At 45.9% G+C, this 25,136-nt stretch overlaps 1 protein-coding gene across 1 annotated transcript in view; it reads left to right on the forward strand.

The window, feature by feature from the left end:
- Positions 1 to 23,691, forward strand: part of pdzrn3b (PDZ domain containing RING finger 3b) — a 71,920-nt gene extending 48,229 nt beyond the window's left edge. The window contains exons 4-10 of the mRNA XM_068742060.1: positions 17,867 to 18,120; positions 18,947 to 19,034; positions 20,496 to 20,594; positions 20,706 to 20,768; positions 20,861 to 20,962; positions 21,105 to 21,221; positions 21,383 to 23,691. Of these exons, the coding sequence (XP_068598161.1) occupies positions 17,867 to 18,120; positions 18,947 to 19,034; positions 20,496 to 20,594; positions 20,706 to 20,768; positions 20,861 to 20,962; positions 21,105 to 21,221; positions 21,383 to 22,924 (2,265 nt within the window). The 3' untranslated portion in view covers positions 22,925 to 23,691. The remainder of the gene's footprint in view (positions 1 to 17,866; positions 18,121 to 18,946; positions 19,035 to 20,495; positions 20,595 to 20,705; positions 20,769 to 20,860; positions 20,963 to 21,104; positions 21,222 to 21,382) is intronic.
- The last annotated feature ends 1,445 nt before the right edge of the window (positions 23,692 to 25,136 follow it).

Raw genomic sequence — 25,136 nt, forward strand, 5'->3', positions numbered from 1 at the left:
TCACGCCGAGACTGATGGGCTGCTGTAGAATCTAGCAGGCAAACGCCAGTGCGAACCCCCTCCCTGACCACAGCACCACTGTCCGAGGTTTAGCCTCTTGTTGGAGCGTCTGCTCCCAGCCACATGTCCGATCTCGCCGCCGCTTCGTGTCATGAATTTTCTTCACCTCTCTCCTTTCCCGAGTGAACGTCTATTGAAGTCTTTGCACGCTCTCTCTGCTTCCCGTTTGAGTGAAACGGGAGCAGAACAGGCAGCTCTGGGCATTTTTCATCTCCGTTTGCTGCTCAGCTTCAGCGTTCTCTCGCAGACTTCTTGAACATCCACCAGTAGGTGGCGATATGACTCTTCAGAAGCTCCCTGCAAGCTCCTTTTCAAATCAGCAAGTGCCCCTCTTTTTTGTTATTTGATCCCACACCCCTTCAGCAAGACAATGTTTCATGGGGTTAATAAAGAAGCAGAGGATCTCAGACATTCTGAAATCCTTGATTTTTGTTTTTCCTTCTGGACTGCTTGTCTGCTTCTAATGAGCTCGGATGAATATGTATGTGAGAGGGGATTGCATGCAACCCCTGAAGCTTTAGCAGAGAGGATGAGAAATGAAAATGGCTTGCCCACTCATCAAATGGCTGAAAAAGACGAGGCCAGCTGTGTTTGTGGAGAAATTTGGCGTTTGGATCGCTTGCTCAGATAAATATAAAGTGACCTCGCTGGACTTGGAGGCATCTGATGAGATCCTCGTGAGGGCTGCCATGGATTTTCACTAGAGACCGGATGATTAGCCATGTGGCGGGTTATGAAAGAATACCGACTCCCCCGGGCGGGATGCCCATTACTCCTTTCTGATCTTGCGCTGACCTTGTGGACACAACCTCTGAGGTGGGACACCGCCTCCTTCCCGTCCTCCTCAGCTCGCATGACCTCTCTGTCGGAGGAGAGAAGATCCAGTACTCACAACTCTCTGCAAGTTGTTCAGTCTGGATGTGCAGCTGAAACCTTTCCTTCCTCTCTCTCTCTCTCTCTGCAATGGGTTTCAGTTGTTATGTATTTTTTAGCAGGGGTAGAGCTATTTGTTGTTTTCCCTTTGATGAGGGAATATGCGTGCCAGACGGCGCGCGCGCGTGCGTGTGTGTGTGTGTGTGTCAGATATTCTACAATGCAAATCTCTGTGCTGCATGTATTGGCAGAGGACGGCAGCTCGGGGCAGATTTGTGATGTAATCGGGAGCTAATCTCTGCCCTGTTGCTTGCTGATCAGCCCCAGAGGGCAGGTAATTCAGGCGTGCATGCAAACTGTACCTGCCAAACACACACACACACACACACACAAATACAACCATATATCTGCAGCTCTGCCATCCTCCAGCCCTTTCGACTCCCATCTGAACCAATAATCTAATTACCAAAGCGATCACACGAGCAAGAACGAACCTCGTGCTCATTTATGCATGTTATGTTGGACGGACAGGGAGGAAATCACGTTGCCTCAGGTTGCACAACGCGACTGTCTGAACGGCCACCAGCACCGGGGGGGGGGGGGGCTCACGGCCCGAGCCCATTGTCCGCCCAATGAAAGTCTGTCCTCTGTCTCATTTTAGGCATAAAGACTTTGAACAGTATCTGAATGACGTGAGAGGACAGCACGACCTCGAGTGTCCACAGTGTCTCACTCGTCCTTCCCTTTTGTGTAGTGGCTTATTTTCACAAGAGAAATCTTTAACAATGGGACCATCTCCCCTCGATGAGCAACAACAACCCTTTTTTTTTATTAGATGCAGGTTGCCATGACAACCATCGGAAACCAATTTTTTTTGCCTCTGCGACATGGGGTCCTGTGTTTACTGCCAGGCTGGCAATCTCTTGATTTCACCCAACAAGGAAATACGTTTTTTTTTAAGTCTTAAATTGTACTGAATAATCGTACCGGTATTCTCGTCCAATGGGCTTTGTCTTCGTATTCAGCTTTGACCTCTGGGTTTTTTCCGTGTTATTCAGTGGTCTCTGTCTGTGCGAGCCACCATCCGACCATCCGTGACCGCGACTGGCAGAGAACACGCCTCCTTACCTCGACAGCTCAACTGCAAAAAAAATAAAAAATAAAAATCTATCTTCTTTTCCTTTGGCTGAGGAGCGTTCACTGGCTCAGAAACGGTCTGAGTGATGGCGTGTTCGCTGAGAGCAGGAGATAAGGAAGCAGTCGGCGGTGGATGGAAGAAGGATTCGGATGGTGAGAAGCTCTGACAGAGACAGATGGGCTGAAAAATCCCCACGAGTGGGAGCTTCAGTGGAAATGAAATCTTCTAGCGTCGGGAGGAACATTTTATAAATAGATGCGACCTGAGCAACAGTCGCCCTCCTCAGTTGCATTTCATTTCCAAAAGCATAATGGAGCTGACATCCAGCTGCTACATCAAGGGCATTTGGGAAACGAGGCTGGTCTGAGTTGACTTTCAGGTTTGCCAGTGTTCCTGGATGGGGGGGGGGGGGGGGGGGGGGGGGGGACTTATTCCCTTTTGGTGATGATCCAGATCGCCATGTGGGTGGTGTCAATCCAATTACAAGGGGATGAGCTGCTTGGCGGAGGACAACTAGAGTCACCTGCCCCCCCCCGTCACTCAGCTATCCCACGACAATGCCCGACTGTCTCACCCACTTGACCTTCTTCTTTGTCTCCTTATTGAATCGGCGCACAATTCGGTCCCAGAGTAATTGAAAACAGGTGATTAAAAGAAAACGTCAGGGATGCGCATCGCTGAAGCTCCAGTAAGATAAGAGACCCTGAAACAGGATATCGGTGTGAGACGTCCTCAGTGTCAGGACGAGAAGGTCCCCTTTGTAAGCTTTTGGATTTTAGAAACGATTGAAGCTGTTGAGCCAACCTTAAAATTAAATTGTGTTCCATGCAGTCTGCCGCAGACGCAAAATGTTTTTTACCACATTTTATCCATTCGACGACCTTCTTTATCCGTTTATCCCGTGACGGTTCACAACTTGCAAATCCTTATTTACAATTTTTCTTTTAAATGTCGAAACATTTTCCTAATCCAGGATATTTAAAAAACTTTATTTCAATTACTTGTTTCGCAAAAGCGTAAACAATCAATGTTTTTATTTAGAAAACATGAAAATCATGAAAATCATTCTAATGCTACAACTAAATGTTTATCTCATTGCCGCAATGATAATTATTCTCGTGATTATTTTGTAGCTCTCTGTAATTCAACGTTCCATTGACAATCAAATTAGCGGCGTGAAATTGCTGGGTTTGGCCAATCAACTGATGAACTGTATTTAATGTGCTATTAGCAACAACCGCTGCATCAGAAGCTGAAGTTTCGTCTGTCATAAAAGTTGTTCTATGTATTCTCTCTAATGGGGCTAAGGGGCGGTAACTCATTGATGGGGGGGGGGGGGATATCTGCCATCATTATTTTACACGTCTGTCATAAAATAAACGAGCAGCTAAAGATGATGCCTCAGTATATATATGCACCAGGAGAAAGCAGACCAAGGTGGGTAATTGGGTTTTTTGCCCTTATGAATGCCTGCTCTGTTCTCATTACTACCCTTGATTACCTTAATCCTCCATCTGAACCCAGACCCTGTCACGCACCGCGGGATCTGAAAAGTCAAAGGTCACCCCCCCCCCCCGGCTTGCTCCGAAAACCACCGTCTCCTCATTAAACTCCCTCCCTATCGCTTCTTTTATACTGTCGATCCATGTTCCTTCCATCCACATGTGTTTTTGTCTCTTTCCCCTCATCTTCTCGGCTTCTCCGAGGAGAAGGAAGGGAGGTGCTTCTCCATCTGTGTTTGCACCTGGTTCCTCAAGCGTCACCGGAGGGACCATTATTCTCTGTTGGGGTATATTTTGCAGGGTTACTTCCTTTTGAAAATGCAGATTGCAGAGAGAGATGAAAATTACAGGCGAGAATTCCCTAAACGCATGCTTTTATTCTTCCTCCAAATTTCATTTGGTGGGGACATTGCTGTTAAGACGGGAGGCGGAGCTAGAAGTGGCAGAGATGAAGATGCTGAGGTTCTCCTTCGGAGTGACCAGGTTGGGATAGGATTAGAAATGAGACAATAAGAGGGACAGTGAAGGTCAGAGAGGACAGACTTTGATGGTTTGGACATGTCCACAGGAGAGACGGGGACTATATCGGTAGAAGGATGCTGAGGATGGAACTGCCAGGGAACAGGGCTAGAGGTCAACCCAGGAGAAGATACATGGACGTAGTGAGGGAGGAAACTTTCAACCAGCGCCCTCACATTGGCATCGGCGTGTTCTTTTTTTTTTGGTCGTGGTTGCTAAGTGTGTCACCGTAATCATCATGTCTTTCATTTTGCTAAAAAGAGAGAGAGGTTCTTTTATGATCCCCGGAGATATTTAGTGAAAGAGGTTTTTATGCAGTTTGAAGATAAACAGGAAAATTCTGGTATAAACATCTTTTTTTCTAGCTGCCATTCATCCTTCAATTTTATTCCACGACTCTCCTCAGGCTTTTGCATGTCATTTTGCCGCTTGCTGAATAAGACATTAGCACTTTAAATATTCCTATTGGCACAAATGTTTCTCTACATCTATTGACATGTGTCATAAATGCGCGTTGCCATTTGGGCTAATGGGATTAGCATCTCCTTTGTTAAAAGCCCCACTCTTTTGGGTAATTGTTTGCAAAGTAGCGGAGGATGAGGGGCCCCCCGTTGTACATGCTTGGATTCCCTGGGAGGTGCTAATTAAATTTATTTTGGGCAAACCTGATTTGTATTGTCATGAGCAGATGTGTTGCAGGTAAGTGGAGTTAATCAGTGAAATCCAATTCATTACCGATTCCACGATCGGTGATCCTGCAACATTTTAAGTGTCGCAGGGATGCACGTTTAAAATGAAATAAAAAATCATTTGAAGAGGATGTTACATTCAGTGATGTTTATCGAATTTTATAAAGGTTTACAAAGGAGCAAAATGCATTATGGGAATTGAACACAAACATGCTACCTTTGAACTCTAACCGCTGGGCTGTACGGATCAGATAAAGGATATAGAGGGAAGGCCAGATAACCTCATTTCATTTCAGAGGTTTCTTGGTTATAACCAGACTAGATGCAGAAGCTTGGCCATGTGTTGTCGTGGTAACAATCTGACAAAGTGAGGTTTGGCATAACCTTGCAGCCTGAAGAAGAGCAGACGTCTCGCTTTGAAATCTCCAACTGGTTCAGCAAAAAAAACAAAAACCAAAGGGGGGGCTCCGAGTCGGTTCCCACTCGCCCGTAAGACCTCTGAGGTCATCGCCTCGTCCTGAGTAATGGCCGGGGGGGCGTTCCAGAGAGATTTACTGCCTGCTCAAGACATCTAGTTAGTATCGAAGGCAATTTCATAAAATTCTAGTGGAGTGCTAAAGACGTGAATGTGTGCAGAAGGAATAATCCGCCTGCAGGGTTGTGGGCTCCTTTATCACGGCTGGACGTGGCCAGTTCAGCCCAGTTATCAGAGACTGTTGGGAACATTTGAGCGATGTCAACCAGCATGTCGGTCACTCGCCTCTCGGTGACCGTGATCCTTTAGACGTAACTGGAAACAGCCGGACGGTGCTTTAGCAATCGGGTTAACTGAGAACGTCCCACATGAGGAATTAATGTGGAGAAATGATTATTTAATCCCCTGCTCCTCGGGGTCACGAGTTCGACTCGGGTTCGTCCCCACTTAAACTTGTGAATGCTGTTTGCTTTTACTTAAATAACTCTTCGGGTTTTTCTTCTTTCTTAAAGTCGGCACACTTCAGGTTCCGCATACAGAAATGGTGACTGTCTTTTTTGTTTCATCGTGTTGCACCACAACAGACGGCTGAAGTTGTTGCTTTTTTTTATTTGCAGGGCCCCCAAAATTCAAGATGATTTTATTCATCCCAGAGCAACATTTATGTGCATGTGAGGAAGCTTGTTGATGAAATTAAACTGCTTCAGGCTGAATTGCAAATATGACTTTCATCAAGGTATTTGTAGGAATGGAGCACTATCATAGCGTTTTAGCACGACGCTCTGGTTAGCCTTGCCTCGTAGCTCGTATACAATCGCGCTGAAGTGATGCTAATGGCATTATTAGTTGTTTGAGTCTCAAACTAAACTGTTTTCGGTGGCAGTCGTTCCTGTTGGCTTGGCTCCCTGTTGGCACTGAATCGGGCCCAAAGAGTAAATAGGAGTACAAAGCTGACAGCTGTCTGATGAATTATGCACAGGCCCAGTGTTTCAAAGGCGGATGCTCACAGGCGCACACTGGAGGAGGAACTGGAGGACTCGTTAAACTCCTCCACCCGTTTCGCTCCTCCTTGGGTTCTGCATTTGCGTCTGTCATCTTCACGCCTCCTTCATCATTCCTCGCACCTCCCAGAACGCAGCTCGCCCTTTTGATCAGGACGACCTTCTCCTCTCGCATCCCTTTGCTGATGCGAGAGGAGGATATTTTAGGGGTCTGAGCTGTACCCAAAATTAACAGGGTGGAGGGCCTTCTAGTCCTTTGCTATGATGGGATGAACCCTTTTGTCAGCTGCTGGTAAACGCTTGAGAAGTTTGTTCCCCCCCGTTGTAGAAGTAGCGCCAGATGGCCTTTGTAGTTATGATCACTAATGCTTTATAAAGCTCCTGCGCGTTATTTATATATTTCTTGTAAGACATTTATTTGTCAAAGCCCCCCCCCCCCCCCCCCCCCCGGAGTGTTACTGGTTTTATCTGACTCCAGCGGGACACCTCTCCAGTTATTTGCTCGATAATGAAACAAGTTCTCCACAGATTTATGGTTTGTATTTGTGGAATGTTAAGGGACATTTAAATAAATCAAAGCTGCAGAGTTCAGGATGGATAAAAGTATTTTCCCAGTGGATCCAACGTCCCCCAAAAAATAAAAACACACCCTATATGTCCCAGGAAAGGCAGTTAATCGTGTATAAAATGAATGAGGGGCCCTTTAAGCAGATTGTCGCCCACTTGTGCTTCCCAACCAAAATGATTCCAGGGATGTAAATTCTATACGATAGTTACCTGCATGCTCCCAAACCTGGGAGGAAAGACGTCATTTTTTTCCGTTTGACCTCAAGTTAATGATGTGAAGCAATATTAATCCAACCTGAGACGTTCTGGATTTACAATATGAGGCCCGTTCAGTTTCCCCGCCGCCCTATCGTTCCTCATCTTCCGTCCCCTCTTCCTGCTGTCTGGACGGCGCATTAGTCAGGTGAGGAAAACGGGACGTAGTTCTTTTTCCTTATGTGATCGCCATGAGCCATCGGTGTCCCGTTTCGTCCCGTTTCCACCGTTTCACCTCACACCCTGCTAAAGCTATAGGTTGTTGCTTTTGTCTTTCTTTCTTTTAAACCATCAGTTCTTCCCTCTGAGCGCTGACTTGTGGATTCTGGTGATTGTAGGGATTCATGGTGTTTCTCCACGGCTCAGGTTGAATATATATATATATATAAGATAACTGGATCCTGGCTCCGGGTTCAGATTGGTTTTATTTATCAGTTTTAGATTTCCAACAGCAGCTGGAGATACCCAAAAGTTAGGATTTGCAGGTTTTTTGTCAGAGCTGTTGACGAAACTAGAAGTAGGCACTTATTAGTCTTTTTAGTCTTTTTCTTTTTTAATCTGATCAACCAAAGAGTGAAATCTTCAGTAACTTGCAGCCTAATATTTATATGTATGAGCTGTATTTTTTATATATTTTTAAAGCGATTTTTGTTAGTAATGGGAGACAACCTTTCTGGAAGGGCAGACGATGGGACCCAGAAATGAAGCTTGCTCTTCAGCCTTTCTGAAAACGAACAAGCCAACCGAGCATAGATCAAACAAAAAAGGACGCAAGCGCCACATCGCTAATTGGGAGGAGATGCAGCGACCTCCAGCCCTCATGCTGGTTTTTATCATAGCAGGCCACATGAAGTGATTAGCACTCGGTCTGGCTCCTGCTGAGATAGGAACCTGTGACCACGTGTCACCGGCTAGACCTTGAATAAAGCTTAGAAGGGTGTCTGTCCACACCACACCGTGAAAAGAGAGGTTTTTATTCCAGAGGGCACGAAATGTAATCAGCAAAAAAAACGAGATTAAACCTGCGACAGACATCCGTCCTCTGCTCGCGGTTTAGCAGCTCCTCTCCGCTTGGCGTTGCACCGACGTCGTGGCGTTTGGCGCTGCAAGCCCGTTTACATCACAGCTCCGTCTCTGTTTTGATTTTGTGAATGGGATAATCTTGGTTGTGAAAGAAAGATTAGTTGAGCCAAGAGACACCAGAATAAACTCTCCACTGATCCCCCGCCCCGGGCACAATGGCGCACCGAATGTGAGCGTAGGATTATTTTTCATGCTACGCTGAATGTAACTTTGAGCCGAGCGCCCAGACAAGCAAAGCCTGCGGTAATCGTGAGTGATTGTTCGGTTCGCCCTGATATCAGCCCGAGGCGACTTCCTGTCACATCCGGACTTAAGGATCCACATTTACAAGCTATATTATTATGTTATTAGTTGGTTTTTTTATTCTCTCCTTTTCTGTACAGGTAACGTTGGTGAGAATTTCTTTGAAGTAAGCCTCTTGGTTCAATGTTCTTGGATAAGAATACAAAGACGCAGATTAAATGGGAAATCTCTCTCAGCCATATTCCTATCCAAGGGTTTTTATGTAAATTAGAAATCAGTGAAGCTAAATAGAAATGGAAAGTCAGATTTTTCCTTTTTATTATTATTTTTTGGGTAAAACAGCTTTTCTTCAGGTGAGTGTTTGTTTCAAATACATAAATTCTGTCATTAAACTTGACATAAAAAAAAAATTAAACTTGGAAAATCTTTCAGAAAGTCCTTCATACACTGTCACGTAAATTTACAATGAGCTCTCCACGTTAATAGTGCTGCTTTCACTTTGCTTGTTTTTCCTGGTGGACTTTTATTCCTCCTTCGGGCTTCACTTTTTGTTTTTGTGGCATTTGATCAACTTTACATAAAATTTGCTTGACATTTGGAAACCTGTGAGCCTCATTAATCATGTGGCTGTTGCAGGAAAAGCGCTGGTCTGTGGAAGTGCTGATAGATGGGGATCAGTGGACACTGTCTGGAAAGAGGAAATACCGCTAACACCAGCAGTCAGGGGTTTCTCCCACAGGACTGCCACCCCCCCCCAAATCCTGCCGTGAAATCTATCCGGCTATGTGCCTCTCCGCTGTGGGCTTAATTGAAACAATCCGTTCAATTTCACGGTGAGAGTGGGATCAAATTTTCACTGGGAGAAATTCAGATTTGGACCGTCCATCTAAAATGCTGCTGGGTAAAGTTTGAAAGGTGGCCTAAAAGTTGATCGGGGGTATTTGCTTTGCCCGCCTTGAATTTGAAAAGAAATGCACACTCGGCATCCCTTCTTTGCGGAGTTGGCTTACCAGAAGTTTGGGGAAACTTCTCACGTTTTGGGCTAAAATAAAAGTCCGGAACAAATTAGCGTCTTGGAAACACCGTAAGAAAAAAACGTCTTGGTCTTTTCACCAAACTAAAAGCTTCCTCTGATGATTTTCAGACTTTGCCTAGCACATCAGCTGGTGTTGGCCCCTCCTCATGAATAATCGGCTAGTGGCTGCTTAATAAACATAAGGAGGGTGTGTGTGTGTGGGAAGGGGGGGGGGGGTATATAGCCGGGATCAGGAGCCGGCCTTTCGTGAAGCTCGGCAGCACGCTGCAAGAGTGCCGGAGAGGAGAGGCAGCGTGGGAGGCGAGGAGGGGAATGTGAGTGTGAGAGAAAGAAGGAGGGAGGAGGTTGTGCCGAAAGATAGAGCCACGAGCTGGAGGGGAGTCACTCCTGTCAGCCAAAGTCATTGTGTGGCTGTGGAAGAGAGAAAAAAAGAAGGGCAGGGAGCGGACGGAGGGAGTCATTTGAGACGGAGAGGAAGATATCTGCTGCTCCTCCTGTCTGAGGGAGATCCTGGATGGTGTGATCTCCTCCACCATGGGATGCAGCCTCTGTACCCTGCAGAAGCCCGAGGAGCGTTATCAACTACTCTACCAAGTCTGCCAGGTATCCAGAGCTTTTCAGATTCTTCTTCCTGTACTTTTGTGCTGTTTCTTTGTGTGTGTATTCATGGAGTCTTCTGACTCTCGTGTCTCCTGGGACTCCGACTCCAGTGGGAGGAGGAAGGAGAGGAGCTGCCGCCGCCGCCGGCTGGGAGCCCCTGCAAGCTGAGCAGCCTGAACTCCGGTCGCGAGGGGTCAGCGAGAGGTGGCGCGCTGTTCTTAAAGGAGGGGGGGGGGGGGGGGGGGGTGATGAAGAGGCGACAGCTTCCTCAATGTGTGCTGCCGGTTGCTGCCCAGCTCTTTATTGTCGACTGAATGCTGACTCTGAGCTTTTCGCCTCTCACCCCCCCCCCCCCCGTTTGACTTTCACTAAAGTTTATATTTAACACGCCGGTGCTTGTTTTGCACGTTTTCTTTCCACCAAAGAAAACAGAGCAGGCGTGTTGTCAGTGCAGCATTAACTCTAAGGGGGGCTTCTATCACTTTTTTCCGTTTTTTTTGTGACTTATAAAAAGCGTTTGCGTGCGACCCCAGTGGGAGCTAAACCTATTTCTGATTTCTTGCTGACTTCTTTTTATTTATTTATTTCCTGTTTTTTAACTAGGAAAAAGTTACACCAATCTTTAACGTGAGATTTGGATGTCTGCATTATTTTGGATGTAGAAAACCAGCCAGCTTTAAGCTTATGAATTAATGTCAGAGCACCGAATCGTCTTCTACCTTCTCTGCCCTCAGATGAACTCATGAAATCCAAACTCTTCCAGCTGTTGTCAAACATTTGATCTCTGACTGGATATTTCATTTTGAATTTTAGGACGTTTGAATATCACGTATTTCCCCTGTAGAACCCACTGGTGTTACTTCATTAGCTCTGGTGCCGTCACGGTGGAACCGGCGTCGATTCTTTGGTTGAGACAACATTTTACTCCTCTGTGGTTTTCTCGGTCCAACAGCCAGTTCAGACGGTTTCACGTTTCTTTGAGACTCAGATCTTCCTCTTCTTTTTTTTTTGTTGCACCTTCTTTTCATCCATAATGGACCCCAACCAGGTGCTATCCTCCTATCGCACCAAATGACATCTCCGTTTACAGCACAGGGGCGCCGGGTGGCCGGTGGCTGGTTTCAATGAATATAATGATCAAACTCTCCGGGGATCGTGCTCATTATTTCTCTTTTCCTTTTTTAAATAACTCCTCCCGTCAGAGGGAGATGGTTTGGCTTTGATCAGATCTGTTCATGGTGGGTAAAGAAAAAAAAAAAAAAGTATCTTTGGCTGGTGTTGTGTTGTGGCTTAATGAATGGATTATGGGAACCGATGTGGTCAGAAAACCCTCCAGTCCTCCGCTTCCACCATTAATATCAAAAACATGGCGTGTGTGGACTTTTGTTCTTCTCTCTCTTGGGTCGCAGAGTCATCCAGCCTGTCGGCTATTCCGGATTGGCAGGGCGTTAGCCTTCTGCTGTTAGCCTGGCAGCAGCCAATCAGCTGTCCCGTGCGACAGTAGGGCTATTGGATCCGGTTTCGTGGGACCAAACCTTCTGCTTCACCAGGTTAAAAAACGGTGATGCTCATGGAAGACATTTCCGATTCTGCCAAATTCTTACCGGGAACGCTTCCTTTGAAAACTTTGAGAGAGCTTCTTTTTCTTTTTTTAAAGGTCTGCAACTTGTCTATGTGCTTAATTTTATGTGTGTTTTTTGTATCTTTTTTTTAAATGACAGGGGCGGTTACCATAGTGATCAATCTGACTGCACACGGTACAGCCCTCTGACCTGTAATGATTACATAAGAAGGTGAATTCGTAACCTGCAGCGACTTGCCGTTGGTTAATGATGGCTGAGTTCAGGCTGACGGGGCGGCCGCCTGGCCTTTTCTACTTTCTTTTGATTTTACACGCTGCATTTAAAGCAATAGGTCTCAGCAGATACTTTTTAAAGACATGTCAACCATCGTAGCACGATCACAGCCGTTTTCTGTAAAGTTGCTTCTATTTGAGGATTTTGCAACTTGTTCTGACCAAGATGGCTTTGCCATCAATCAGGATTTGTGTATAAGTATATCCTCTGGCTGCGGTCACATCAGCGCCATTACTGGGTGGAGTAGGTGGAGGTGAAGGGCGGCCTTCATTTTCTGAACTGCAGGTCAGACATTGAGGTCTATTAGCAAACATGGCATTTTTGAACCAGCATTTTCGCTTCTCCTGATCATTAATGGCCTGAGCTCGGCCCAACCTTTTAAACTTGACCCTCCTGAAGGCAGCCAAAGCCTTTCGGTCCTTTCTTCAAAGCTGACGGTAAGCGCCACGTGGAGTCGTAAGCTCGGCTGCTTTTGTCAGGGACTTCAAGCTGGAGGGCTTGGAAACTCTGTTTGACAGTCCTGCAGCTCTAAATCTCAGCATCTTAATTAGAGCTTCGGCACAAGTCGGCTATTGAGGCTCTGATTCTCTCTGAACCGATCTGCACTACTGTTTGTCCACTAAGTCCTTCGCTTTATTAGGTCTCTTTTTTTATCTGTATCCCTCTGTCCTGTGGAGGAAAAGCGCTTTAAAACACGAACCGGTTGATCTGCTGAGCAATTGAAGTTTACAAATGAGCCTGCTGGAGTTCCGACGCCTAATTAGCCATATTTTCTGATTGAAGGTGGCGACGGTGTCAGCCCGAGAAGCCGAGTTGTCACGGTGCCAGATGGTCTCAGTGTGACATCTTCCAGACCAGACAGATAGAAAAATGAGATGGGAATGTTCTCACGAGACAGTCCCTCATCTTTTCCATCCCCTGCCCACCCCTTTTTCAACTCTCTGAGGGCCCCCCCCCCCCCCCCGATATCAAAGCAGCCGACAGAAAGGTGAAGCCAGCGAAAATGGGCCCCGTTCGGCACCGGTTCCCATTCCTGTAATGAGCCCTGACACAGGCGGCGTACGGAGACAAAGCAGGGATCACCAGCTCAGAAAGCGCAGCCGCCGGAGCCTGACACTGTGTGTGTTTCTAATAACGGCTGAGATCAGGCCGGATGCGTCGCCACATCTGTTAAACACTGGAGCAGGTGGCGGCGGGCTACCACGGGGGAACGCTAGCGGGAGCCCATGTACTTACCGTCAGTCCAAAGAGAATAGCAACGAGGGCTCGATGCTCCAGCGGAGACGGAACGGCATCCTGACAACGCAAGCACGACACAAGTGGGGCGAGCTTAAGGAGCTTATCGAAAGGCAACATAGAAATGTTAGCCTTTCAGGAGGCAGCTTGGCACATAAGGGAGCCTGCTAATTAAGATGAGATGCTATTTATTTTAGCTTCGTGCGTTATCCCTCGGATTATAACGCAGGTGGATCCGGCCATCCTTTTATCCGGGGCCTGATTGATTTTTTTTTTTTTTTTTTCATTGTATCACACGTAAATTTATAAAAGAGAAGCTTTTTGTGTGGAGTTTTCAATATTTTTATGTTTCAATTTGAGCTACTTCAAGTGTGGAGTGGGCTTTCTAATTATTATTTTTTTCAGTGCGCTGCCATGGCAACATGTCTGCCTATTCCGAGGTTAGTTTAAGTAAGACATCTTATAAACGACATGTTATTTATTTTTGTGTGTGAGGAGGTCTTTTGAAATTCATTCCCAACCTGTGCTAATCTGACTTGAGTTCGCATTCAGGGCGAGGTTACAGTGGAAGGTAATCCTAATACAAACAGTTTTTCCAACAGCTGCTAATGAGCTGCTTTAAATTCCGAGTTGAGACAAGAAAATATATCGCAATATGAAAAAAAAAAACAGTTTAAACCTCAGCGACAACAATCTCAATCCACCCTGGAGTTAAAGATGTTAATTTGTGGTGCAAAGATGAGTCCGTCTGCTCCTTTTACAGTGTGCTGCGCTTAATTTGAATCAATTAGCCGTGTTTCTACAAGAGCAGCGGGACATAAGATGATTGCCATAGTAGGTGCATGATTAAGAGCTTTCTCATTATGAAATTAGCATATGTGCACCATAATAGTGCCTCATTTGCATGTGTGTGTGTGTGTGTGTGTGTGTGAGACGCATCATGAATAAAACATGCGTAGCCCATGTGGCCCGTGAGCAGCTCCATCTCGCGGGGCACATTTGAAGGAGCGTGATTAACAGTTATTATCAGGTGACGGAACGGAGCCCCGTGGAGGCCGCTGGCTCGGAAGGAGCTGCTCCTCCTTCGTGGAGGAGACTCGCTGTAGAATTTGTAAAGTTTGCGTGTTTATTTTATGATGCTTTCCCTTTCTTCCAGCGGGAGTACAGTTCTGTTTGATCACCGCCGGAGCAAACTTTACTTTGTCGACTTGAACAAACGGATCCGGCCGTGGCGGTTCATTGTGCCGTCGGCACTAAAAGGGAATGAGTGTGTTTGTGTGTTTGTGTGAGCTGCTGGAGACGTGCTAATGAAGCACGACACAGGATGAAGTTATCGTCCTGAACTCCGCTTCTAGTTTTACTTTGTTTTAATGCCTATCCTGAGTTGTTATTATATATTCATACGAGTTATTGGACAGTTTAAATAGTCTCTTAAAATAAGTTAAAACACTCAAGGAATTTTTATTTGATTACAAATTTGTGCAGTTTAGCACCAAATCTGAGTGACTGTTCTATACTCGGCGTGAACGTTCTTGCCGGTGGGCTGTTCATAAATCCTGCATAAAAACAATAAAGCCTTGATTGTATAATATTTACAAAGTGTATGTTAAAACACAATGGATGAAGCGGGTAAAGGTTAAATGGCTTAGAGATCTAAGGTCGCACCTTCAGCTTGGATCGGTGAGAGGTTGCCGGATGCTGGCTGGAAGTGATCGATACGTCGTCGTACGCTCAAATCGGATTAAGTGCAAGGAAACGGTGGTGTCTTTCTCAGACGTATGAATTTGGCTTTGTTCTGTAATCCTCTGAAAGCTCGCTCGCCGCGGTAATTTTGGCGATTTATTTTAATTTTGTCTGGTTTATCGACCATGTATTTATTATGTTACCTGCAACAGTGAGATGGAAAAACCAGCAGTAGCAGCTAGTAGCAGTTAACAGTTAGCTTAAAGGGGAGGCAGCTTGAGGTTGAAGAGCTCCTAAATGATTTTTTTATTTAACCAGCTGTGTAAATCCCTCACCAAGCACAGACACCGCAGATTTGTGAGTTAGACTGAATTAGTATTCCCTTTAGTTCCTTGCTGTCCTCTTGCCATTTGAAAGGATATTTAACGGAGACTCATCTGGGAGGATTCACCAGAGGTGGAACATTTCATCATTGTCAACAAGGCCTGGCTCCAAGGGCCCAAAGACATCTGTAGATTCACATTGCGGTTGGTTCCTTGCCGGATTGGCTTCATGTGAATTTGGGTTTCCTGCAGCTGTGTTAAAGCACAGAGTGAGCCGAGCCTAACCGGAGAGCTCGGTGGTGGCCAAGCGTTGCGTTTTGTGTCAGGGGAGTGTTGTGTGTGCCCCCCCCCCCCCCCCCCCCCCCCAGAGGGGACACTGAGTCAGAGGTGAACACGGTGAATGAAGGTCATGGGACTCCCCCCAATGGCTGCTGGGAGGAGCCCCCCCCCCCGCCCCATCATTGAGCGCACTGAGGCAGAATGCTCCGGGCTCAACTAGATGGGGACTAAAAGGCTTTGTCTCGGGTTCACTGCCTTCAAGTATCCCTGGGATTCCCGGTTTGACTGTCCTCGCCTGCATGTGGCGAAAAGGACAGCACAAAGGCGCTTGTATTCCTCAGCTGATGTACAACATCATAACTCGCTCTGGGAAGCAAAGGCTCCTGAGGACATCACGTCTTGCGCAATTTCAGAAAGGCTACCAGCTCCAGCGGCAATAACAAATGGTATCACAGATGTCACGTCATCGCCATTGTTTTAGTCAACTTTCAGCTCACAGCCGGTTTGTCCTTTGCATGAAGTCGGTCGTGATCTTCATTCTGTGTGTGCTTTTTTTTTTGTGTCTGACTTTTTACATTAATATTCTCTGATACGACTTGCTTTTGCGAATGTCAAATTATTCAGCGCACACTGCAAATAGATGAGCTATTAATTTTTGGTGTCGAAGAAGTAGAAGTTTTAAATTTGCAGCGATGATCCAATTATCCTTCAGGCTTGGGATTAGCATGAATCTTTTGCGGTTATTAGTAGGCACAGAGCTTCTAAGTTCCGCATTAAGTTCTGCACTTTTCCGTCCGGCTCTAAGAACATAAAAGTCCATTGCCTTTTGATTTTATATGTACTCCTTTATGGAAATATATACTCAGCATTTACATTGTCTAGGTCATAGTCAGATTTATATATATATATAGATAGATATATATAATCTGTGTGAATAGTTCATTCCCTGGAGGAAATTTAATATTTCTGCTACTCGTGTGCAGCACAAGTGAGTTAAGTCTGCAAACTATGCCATGAATTTGAATGAGATAGCTGTGGCCCGAGGCGGGCGTACAAACCAGGCGTGTGTTTATCAGGAAATTAATCTTCAAACACAGACTTACAGGCATGTTAGATGTCAGGAGGAGTGAGAAGGGATGCTAAAGATTTATGTCGAGCCGAATGACCTTCAGCACGGTACGCTTCTGACTGACGCGTTCTAGCACCCAGATTTTGAGCAGGCCTGCCTGCATTTCAGAGGCGGGAGGAGACGGCGTGTAACGAGCGAAACCACCAACTGTGATGCCTTCAAAGCTTTCGGCACATCCTTGAATCATATACACCAACAAATTGCTACAAATGATGTAGTGATTGAAGGTGGAAATTTCTAACAAGCGTTGTCTTATAGCCGAGTCGATTCCACATCGGAGCAGGTCATCGGATTTGTTCTCTTTAATACCTGAGGAAGCAGACCCAGTTGAAATTGGGGTATAACAAAATCATTTTGTTTTTGGACCCTTTCAATAATATCTCTCTTATCTCCACAAAGGAGGTTCTGTTTCTGCTGCTCTTTACCAAAACGCTGTGGAATTAGCAGAGGACAAACTGATTTGTTGTATCTTCAAAATCTCTGGGTCTAGAATAGATCCAGAATAAACCGCCATTACTGAAAGTGTGCGTTTTGTAAATAACGTCGAAACTAATAATGACATCAGCGTAAATTCAATTGCTAAAGGTTTATTTTCATGGTTAAGGAATCTAAAAACATAGATAAAATAAATGTAGGGCCATAATTAGTGGTGTAAATCACAATATCGGGAGGCCGGGGTGCTCGGCGGAGGTCTGCGCTCTGAGTGCTTATCAAGTTCAACTTGGTTTCTGATTGGATCCGGTGACATTCCCTCCAAGGCAGGATCAGCGCTCATCATTCATCAGGGAACAGAGGCCCTAAGTGGCTCGACCAAACTTAATTAGCCTCTTCTCTTTGACACGCTCCATCCTTTTGTTCAAATCAATCTTCTCAGGTTAATGCGTGGCACCCACTCCGCCTTCTTTGACGGCAGGTCAAATTTATCCTCTGCTGAGGACTTACTTAGCTAAATGAGGGCTCCTCCGTGCCGCCTCAGCCAATGGCCTTGATTAATTAACGAGAGGCTCTTCCTAATTAAGGTCGTATTCCACTTGTTCCAACTATGACCCTGCATAACGAGCCGAGGCAGTAATGAGTCATTTGTCAAACAGAATGTCCTTTTTAAGTTTTTATGGACACGATGCTTCACGCAATGCCTTCATTATCAGAGGCGATAATTAAATCCCTTTGATGTAGTGACTATCCTATTCAATATTCAGTGAATATAAAAAGCGTGCAGCTGCTGCTGCGTCCTCCCGAGTTTTTTATCAACCGGCCACTGAAAACCCACCTGGAATCCTTAAATGGCATGTGCTTTTCCAAAATCTCTCTGCTTCCAGGTCAATGGCAAGGACCTCTCTAAGGCGACGCATGACCAGGCAGTCGAGGCCTTCCGTACTGCCAAGGAGCCCATCATGGTCCAGGTCCTGCGCCGAACTCCGCATCCCAAACTAGTCAGCCCGGCTGCCGACTCCCAGGTCACCGACATCAGCACCCAGACGGACATCACCCTCCGGGACATCATGGCTCTTGAAAATCTGCCTCCTTCTCCACATCCCATGACAGCGCTTGAAGAGTATCTACTCCCAGAGGAGTAAGTACCAGCTCATTTCACAATGAATTCAAGAGAAAGACCTTGAGCGAGAGTCGGTATCTGAAGAAAAACGCCTACCACCATGTCTTTGCTCTCAATGCCCGTTTAGTGCTTGACCCCGTAGCAAATGGTTTTAAAGTGGAACTGAACCAAATTCTAGACTCCCACCCATCGTATATATACCCTTAAAATCAGTGACTTGAGAAATCAAGGCAGGAGAAGTCAAGGAATGGATTTCCCTGAGATCTGAAAGAAGCACTTTGTGGGTGTAGTGGTAACAAAAGCTTCTAACGTTTCCATGAAGAGCTCTTTAACTTAGAGGATGCAGGAATTTGTTTAGTGTCTGAGACGTCACTTCACTCTCAGGCGTAACCATTCCTTTAACCCTAAAGGCCGTACCTTCTCCAGACCACGCTGCCATGATCATACAGTTTGAAGGGAGCCTGACTGCATGTGTGCATTCTCCGCCGGGGCAGACGCATTAAATATATTTGCTCAGTTCATTTGGATTTGCACATTCCCAATTGCCATTTATTATGTATGTGTGAGTGAGATGGACCCCGGAGCTCTGAGTCTGGCTGCATCTTTACGAAGGCAGCAGTTGCCCTTTTAATGAATAATTTTGATTTCTTTAATTGGTTTACGAATCAATTAAACACACAGCATGTGAATTTGGAATTAGCCTGCGGGCGTAGCTTCAGTGTATCTGATTTCTACATAGTTATTTTTACGTCTAATTTAATTCTCTGAATCTGGGGTAAAATGTAATCCAGATTGACTGGTCTGTGTGGGGTAAATTTACATTCTACTCTTTGTGTTTTCTCAGACATGCTCCTGGTCATGCATACTTTGACCCCAACGACTTCCTGGAGGGCATCCAACAAGACCTAGAGCGTGAGGAGATGGAATATGAGGTAAACATGAGCTAACCCACTTCTTTTCCTTTCAATGAAGATCTACATTCAGACAGCAATGCATTATCTCTACACAAGCAGACCCGAGGTCGCCTTTGAGTCTCCAGTCCAATGGCCCTGCTAGCAACCTCTAATCCTTATATATCAAAGTTATTGATGGAGCACTCTCCCTACGTACAGACTCTTGACTTGGAAGCCAGACGGGAATCGAGTTGCTGGCTTGTTCCAGCAGATGCACAATGGTGACATCATTACTTATTAGTGACAAGGCCTAATAAGTCTTCCTTGGCTCCTACGCAGTGGAGATGAGACCCGGGGGATAATTAGATAGAACGGTTGATAGGTCTGTAGTGATGAATCTGAAGATGCACACTAACAATGCTTGGAAGACGCCATGATGAAACCATGATCCAGCCTCTGTTGCATTCAGTGACCCTGAGAACCCAACTCAGTGAGGTTAGTTGTAGCTAAAGTTAATTTAGGAGAAACTGGGTAGAGCATCCGCTCTTTCGTAAGGAAGCCGTTCAGTGGCACCAACAACATAAAATGGTTTTTTAATTTAATAAATAATTACCCATGGTCTTGCACATATGGTCTACATGGAAAATAAAACATCCATTTAATTGCAGAACAGCTAAAGTCCTTTCTATCCCTCTAGTTCTAGCTATCTTAAATTAGAGTAAAAAGATTATATCTGCTAGACTTTCCAAATGCTGTGAGGCCGAATGGATCATATTATGAGCGTTAGCTGACAAAGCTAATGTTTATTAAACTATGTAATTGTTAATGCAAGCTCGCTTTCGTGATTAGATATTCCCCACACATTCCGAACCCCATGAATATAAATCAATAAATATGAAGCAGATGTAAAAAAAAAAAAAAAAAAGAGAGAGAGAGAATGTAAAATTGAAATTTATACTCGTAGAAATGTGTTGAGATTTGGTGCATTCCGAACACACATGGCTGAAAGACCTGGCACAACGAAATAAGAAGCCACCGTAACCAGCCAAGAAACGGCCTGGCTCATATCCCCGGGAGAAGGACTCAACGTTTTTCCCAAGGCGTTCTAGCACCATCCCTTTAAGAGCTTTTTTTTTTGCGTTAGTTGCAGCTTTACTTTTAAGGGATTAACCCTTGCCCTCAAAGCACAACAATGCACATAGCCATATCTCTATCTGTGAGATTACAGGTGTTGACATGTGAAAAACGGGACTCGGCCCATCTGCCGTCTATCGCACCATCTCTCATTCTGTCATTGGTCCTCTATGAAAACCAGCAGCTTCCCTGTGTCCAGCTGAGAGTCATTACAGTGATGGATGGGTCACTCCTGCACCCTGATCCCAGTTTATAGTCACTATAATCAGTCTGTGAAGGGAAAATGAGCAAATGCACATTATTTACTCAGTCTTAAAGAACATTAATAGATGTATGGGATATTAATTTGTGGATGTGTCTCACCAGGAAGTTGATTTGTACCGGGCCAACATCCAAGACAAGCTTGGCCTGACAATCTGTTACCGGACGGATGATGAGGATGAGGCTGGGATCTACATTAGTGAGGTATGTGGCGAAGGGTAGCTCTCAAATCTGTTTCAGCAGTTGATGCTAAGACTGTAGCCGTGACGATGGCCACTTTATCTCTCTGTTTTGATTTCATTCTCCTTTCCTCAGATTGATCCAAACAGCATCGCTTCAAAGGATGGCAGAATTAGAGAAGGAGACAAAATCATTCAGGTAAGATTTAAAAAAAGTATTGTAGGTATATTATATTAGCATCATTATTCTAAGGTATTTTAATAACCCCCCCCCCCCCCCTGTCCCTCAAGATAAATGGTATTGAGATCCAGAACCGGGAAGATGCTGTGGCATTGCTGACCAGTGAGGGGAACCAGAATATCTCTCTGCTCGTAGCCAGACCAGAGATCCAGGTAATAATGTGGTGTGAGCTCAAAGCTGGATGATAAAAAAGTGTTATGTGGAAATGTCTGGAACTACACGTGTAACCATTGAAATGTTCTTGCAACAAAAACAAACTAAACCCCCCCCCCCCCCCCCCCGACTGTGTCTCAGCTGGATGAGGGCTGGATGGATGATGACAGGAACGACTTCCTGGATGACCTTCACATGGACATGCTGGAACAGCAGCACCATCAGGCCATGCAGTTCACTGCCAGCATGCTGCAGCAGGTACCCGCACTGTCAGGAGGCAAAATAGCATAATCAATCTGCACCAACACACGTGTTCATCTGTAGATTATTTTGCCTGAGGTAACAGCTGTTTAGTTGATTTCAGGATGGAAAATACAGGCTTGGCTGTTTTATGAAATATGTATTGTCTTTTTTTTCAGAAGAAGCACGAGGAGGACGGAGGCACCACAGACACTGCCACGCTGCTCTCCAACCATCATGAAAAGGACAGTGGAGTCGGTCGCACAGATGAGAGCACGCGAAACGACGAGAGCTCGGAGCAAGAGAACCTTGGCGATGACCAGACCACCGCCTCCAACACTCTTGGCAGCTGCAGGAAGCTGACCTACAGCCAGGACACCCTGGGCAGCACCGACCTGCCCTTCAGCGGCGAGTCATTCGTCTCTGCAGACTATGCAGACACCGACTTCCTGGGCATTACGGCCGATGAGTGCGAGCGATTCCGAGAACTCCTGGAGCTCAAGTGTCAAATGAGAAACGGTGGAGCCCAGAGTCTGTACTGCCAGGGTGGGGGTGCAGAAGGTCAGGACCAAGATGGGGTGGACAAAGAGTTAGAGCTGCTTAATGAGGAGCTGCGCACCATTGAGCTGGAGTGCCTGAACATTGTCCGCGCTCACAAGATGCAGCTCCTGAGGGAGCAGTGCCGCGAGTCCTGGATGCTGCACAACAGTGGCTTCCGCAATTACAACACCAGCATTGATGCGCGTCGCCACGAGCTGCCAGACATCACGGAGCTGCCGGAGAAGTCAGACAAAGACAGCTCCAGTGCCTACAACACTGGCGAGAGCTGCCGCAGCACCCCTCTGACCTTGGAGCTGTCTCCAGACAACTCCCTCCGTCGTGGAGCGGAAAGTCAGGGTCCGACTGCAGCGGCTGGTTCCGCTGGTTCCGCCGGTTCCACCGGTTCTAATGGCAAGACGCTCAAACCTCTGCTGTCCCCTGTTCAGGACGGCTGCAGTGCCAATCATAGCAGAGGCTCCTCCAAAGATCTGTCTGGAGCCCTGCCGGTGGAGAGCAAGGAGAGGAAGCTGGGAGAGTCCAGCAAGTCTGGACGGAGCTGTTCCCAGCCACATTCGCCTTACAAGCATGCCCACATCCCCGCTCACGCCCAGCACTACCAGAGCTACATGCAGCTGATCCAGCAGAAATCCGCCGTGGAGTACGCCCAGAGCCAGATGAGTCTGGTCAGCATGTGCCGGGACCCCATCTCCCCCAACGACTTGGACCCGAAGATGGAGTGGAAGGTCAAGATCCGCAGCGACGGCACCCGTTACATCACCAAGCGGCCCGTCCGGGACAAGTTGCTGAGGGAGCGGGCCCTGCGCATTCACGAGGAGCGCAGCGGTATGACCACAGACGACGACGCTTTAAGCGAGCTGAAGATGGGCCGCTACTGGAGCAAAGAGGAGAGGAAGCAGCACGCCGTTCGCGCCAAAGAGCAGAGGCAGCGCCGCGAGTTCATGAAGCAGAGCCGGGCCGATTGTCTGAAGGAGCAACTGTCCAGCGCAGAGGATAAAAAGGAGCCCAACATCATTGAGCTCGGCCACAAAAAGATGATGAAGAAGAGGAATAAGAAAATATTTGACAACTGGATGACTATCCAAGAACTTCTGACCCATGGTGCCAAGTCACCGGACGGCACCAGGGTTTACAACTCACTGCTGTCCGTGACCACGGTCTAAGCCGAGTTCAGGCGGCGGCGGCGGGCCAGAGAGAGGAGGACGGACTGGGGTGTGATGGGCTGTATATAGGACACTTGGTAGAGATTCCTGCCTTGTTCAATGTGGCTATTTCTTTCTTGTACATAGGAAACAGCGAAAGCCTTTTCTGGACAAACATTTTTCCACCACTGTGATGAGGAGAAAGTCAATTTAGAGGACTTGACACCAATCGGACAGGATTTTGGAAACTTTCTTCAATTCACTTTCTACCTTTGTGTTTTGCTTTTTTATATATATTTTTTTGGAAATAAAAACATGATATTTGACTTTTTTGGAAGGTTTAGAAAGTTTGTAAAACCGTGTGCCATACATAAACAGCCAGCATTTACACTATTTTACTTTATTTTGTATGTAATATATATATATATATATATATATATATATATCTCCCCTATCAGTATTTTACTTCTATGCATACTTAATGCTTTTATGGAAACGTTCCTATTTTTCCTGCAAGGTAGAACGCATAATAATTTTTGTAAATTAAATAAAGAAATATTTCGTAACAAATCCACTTCATTAGTTGAAGTTTCTCTCTAATGGTGCCCTTTGTTACACGAAAACATCAGAAAGTTGTTTCTCACGTCACAATTTAAATGTCCTGCACACCTTGTAGTCGATTTTTGCTTTCTTAGGGTTCCTTGTACTGAATCTTAAATCCTTAGCTAGCCACACACAATTTGATGTCTTGTATAATGAGAGAGATAATAAATTATTGTTTTATATATGATGAGCTTTTAAATGTGGGTGAAACTTGTCGTTTGTATTTGGAGGTCAACGAGTCGCAAACGGTGCCGAGCTTTGAGGCTGATCCTGCACCCTGTCATGTTAAATGCTTCAAGATTGATCATAAAAACAATTATGCACAAAGGACATTATTTGTGTCCCGTGCGCCCGTAAATAGTCAGCGCTGCAGGTTTTTACATGCCTTCCTGTTTTTTTACTGACTGAGTTCAGGTACATGTGGCTTGCGTGGAATCATCAGCAGATTAGAATGGTTAAGGTTTAACTGCTTCTTTCCTGAAAAGCTGCAATAAAACTAAAAGCTGTTTCACGCCAGAGCCCCAGCAGGGCAACCGCATGTCAGGCTAGCGCGAACATGAAACGGTCCGATCGGCAGAAATCCATTCCGTCCAGATGTGACAGTGGGGGTAAAGGAGGCCCTACGCATGCTTGTTAGCATGATGCTCGAGCCCTCACATGATTGAAGGCGATATTTGTTAAGGAGAACCTTGCATCCTTACTCCCATGCGATTCTCCAACTAGCAGCACGATGCCTCATTACTGAGGAGGCGGTTCAGATCCCGCCGCTGACGCATTTACCTTCCCGGTTGTGCGTTTCCTAACAACAACCGGCGTTGCATTAATATGCAGCGCAAAATGTCTTTCTTCCATGAAGGTGTAGTTCCGCTTAAAGCGAACACTAATCAATATGTTTCCAACGCCTTACAGGAAGCTGCTACCTTTAGCGGCCTTTAGCCCCCCCGCGTTAAACGACCGGTTTTAACCAGCCAGTGGAGCATTTAAAAACATCCAGATGAATGTTTTGTTTCGCTGCTGAATGCATAAATAGGGATGTTATCCATACTTGTTTTATATGCGATAAATTACATTTAGTAGCTTGTGTGAAGTAAAAAAAAAAACTAAACTTATTGAAGCCAAATCTCTTTTCCACCAAAGGGCTGTAATTCTTTCCCCGAGTGCTTCCGTGCATTCATCCCTTGTCTGCTTGACTCTGCGTCACTTAACAGGGATGATTATGATAATGAGAGGAGCCCGGGGTGCAATCTCAGCCTCTTCCTCTGTCTGCTGGGGTTTAATTGATTACGCCTCACCAACCCAAGTCCTGTGATTTATGTCTCGGGTACAAGTCTTTGTATGCGCTCTTATAATGGGAGATAACAATATGGGCATGCAAGACAAACAGAAAGCTCCAGCAATCAACTCTGGCATGTTTCCCTCCGGTGCAAATGTTGGGAGATTAGTCGATCACATATTTGGCTCTCCTTGCCATGTGCACTTCTATTATCTTTGAGATGAAACTGTTTGCCCCCCCACCACACACACACACACACACACATCTTTAACAGTCCTATGTTTGTTCTGAAGGGCCGGACTCATCAGTTTAAATGTCACTGTGGAGAACAGGTCCACATTCCAGTGTGCCCCCGTT

This window comes from Brachionichthys hirsutus, chromosome 8 (assembly GCF_040956055.1).
Source record: "Brachionichthys hirsutus isolate HB-005 chromosome 8, CSIRO-AGI_Bhir_v1, whole genome shotgun sequence".
In the NCBI taxonomy this organism is placed as follows: Eukaryota; Metazoa; Chordata; class Actinopteri; order Lophiiformes; family Brachionichthyidae; genus Brachionichthys; species Brachionichthys hirsutus.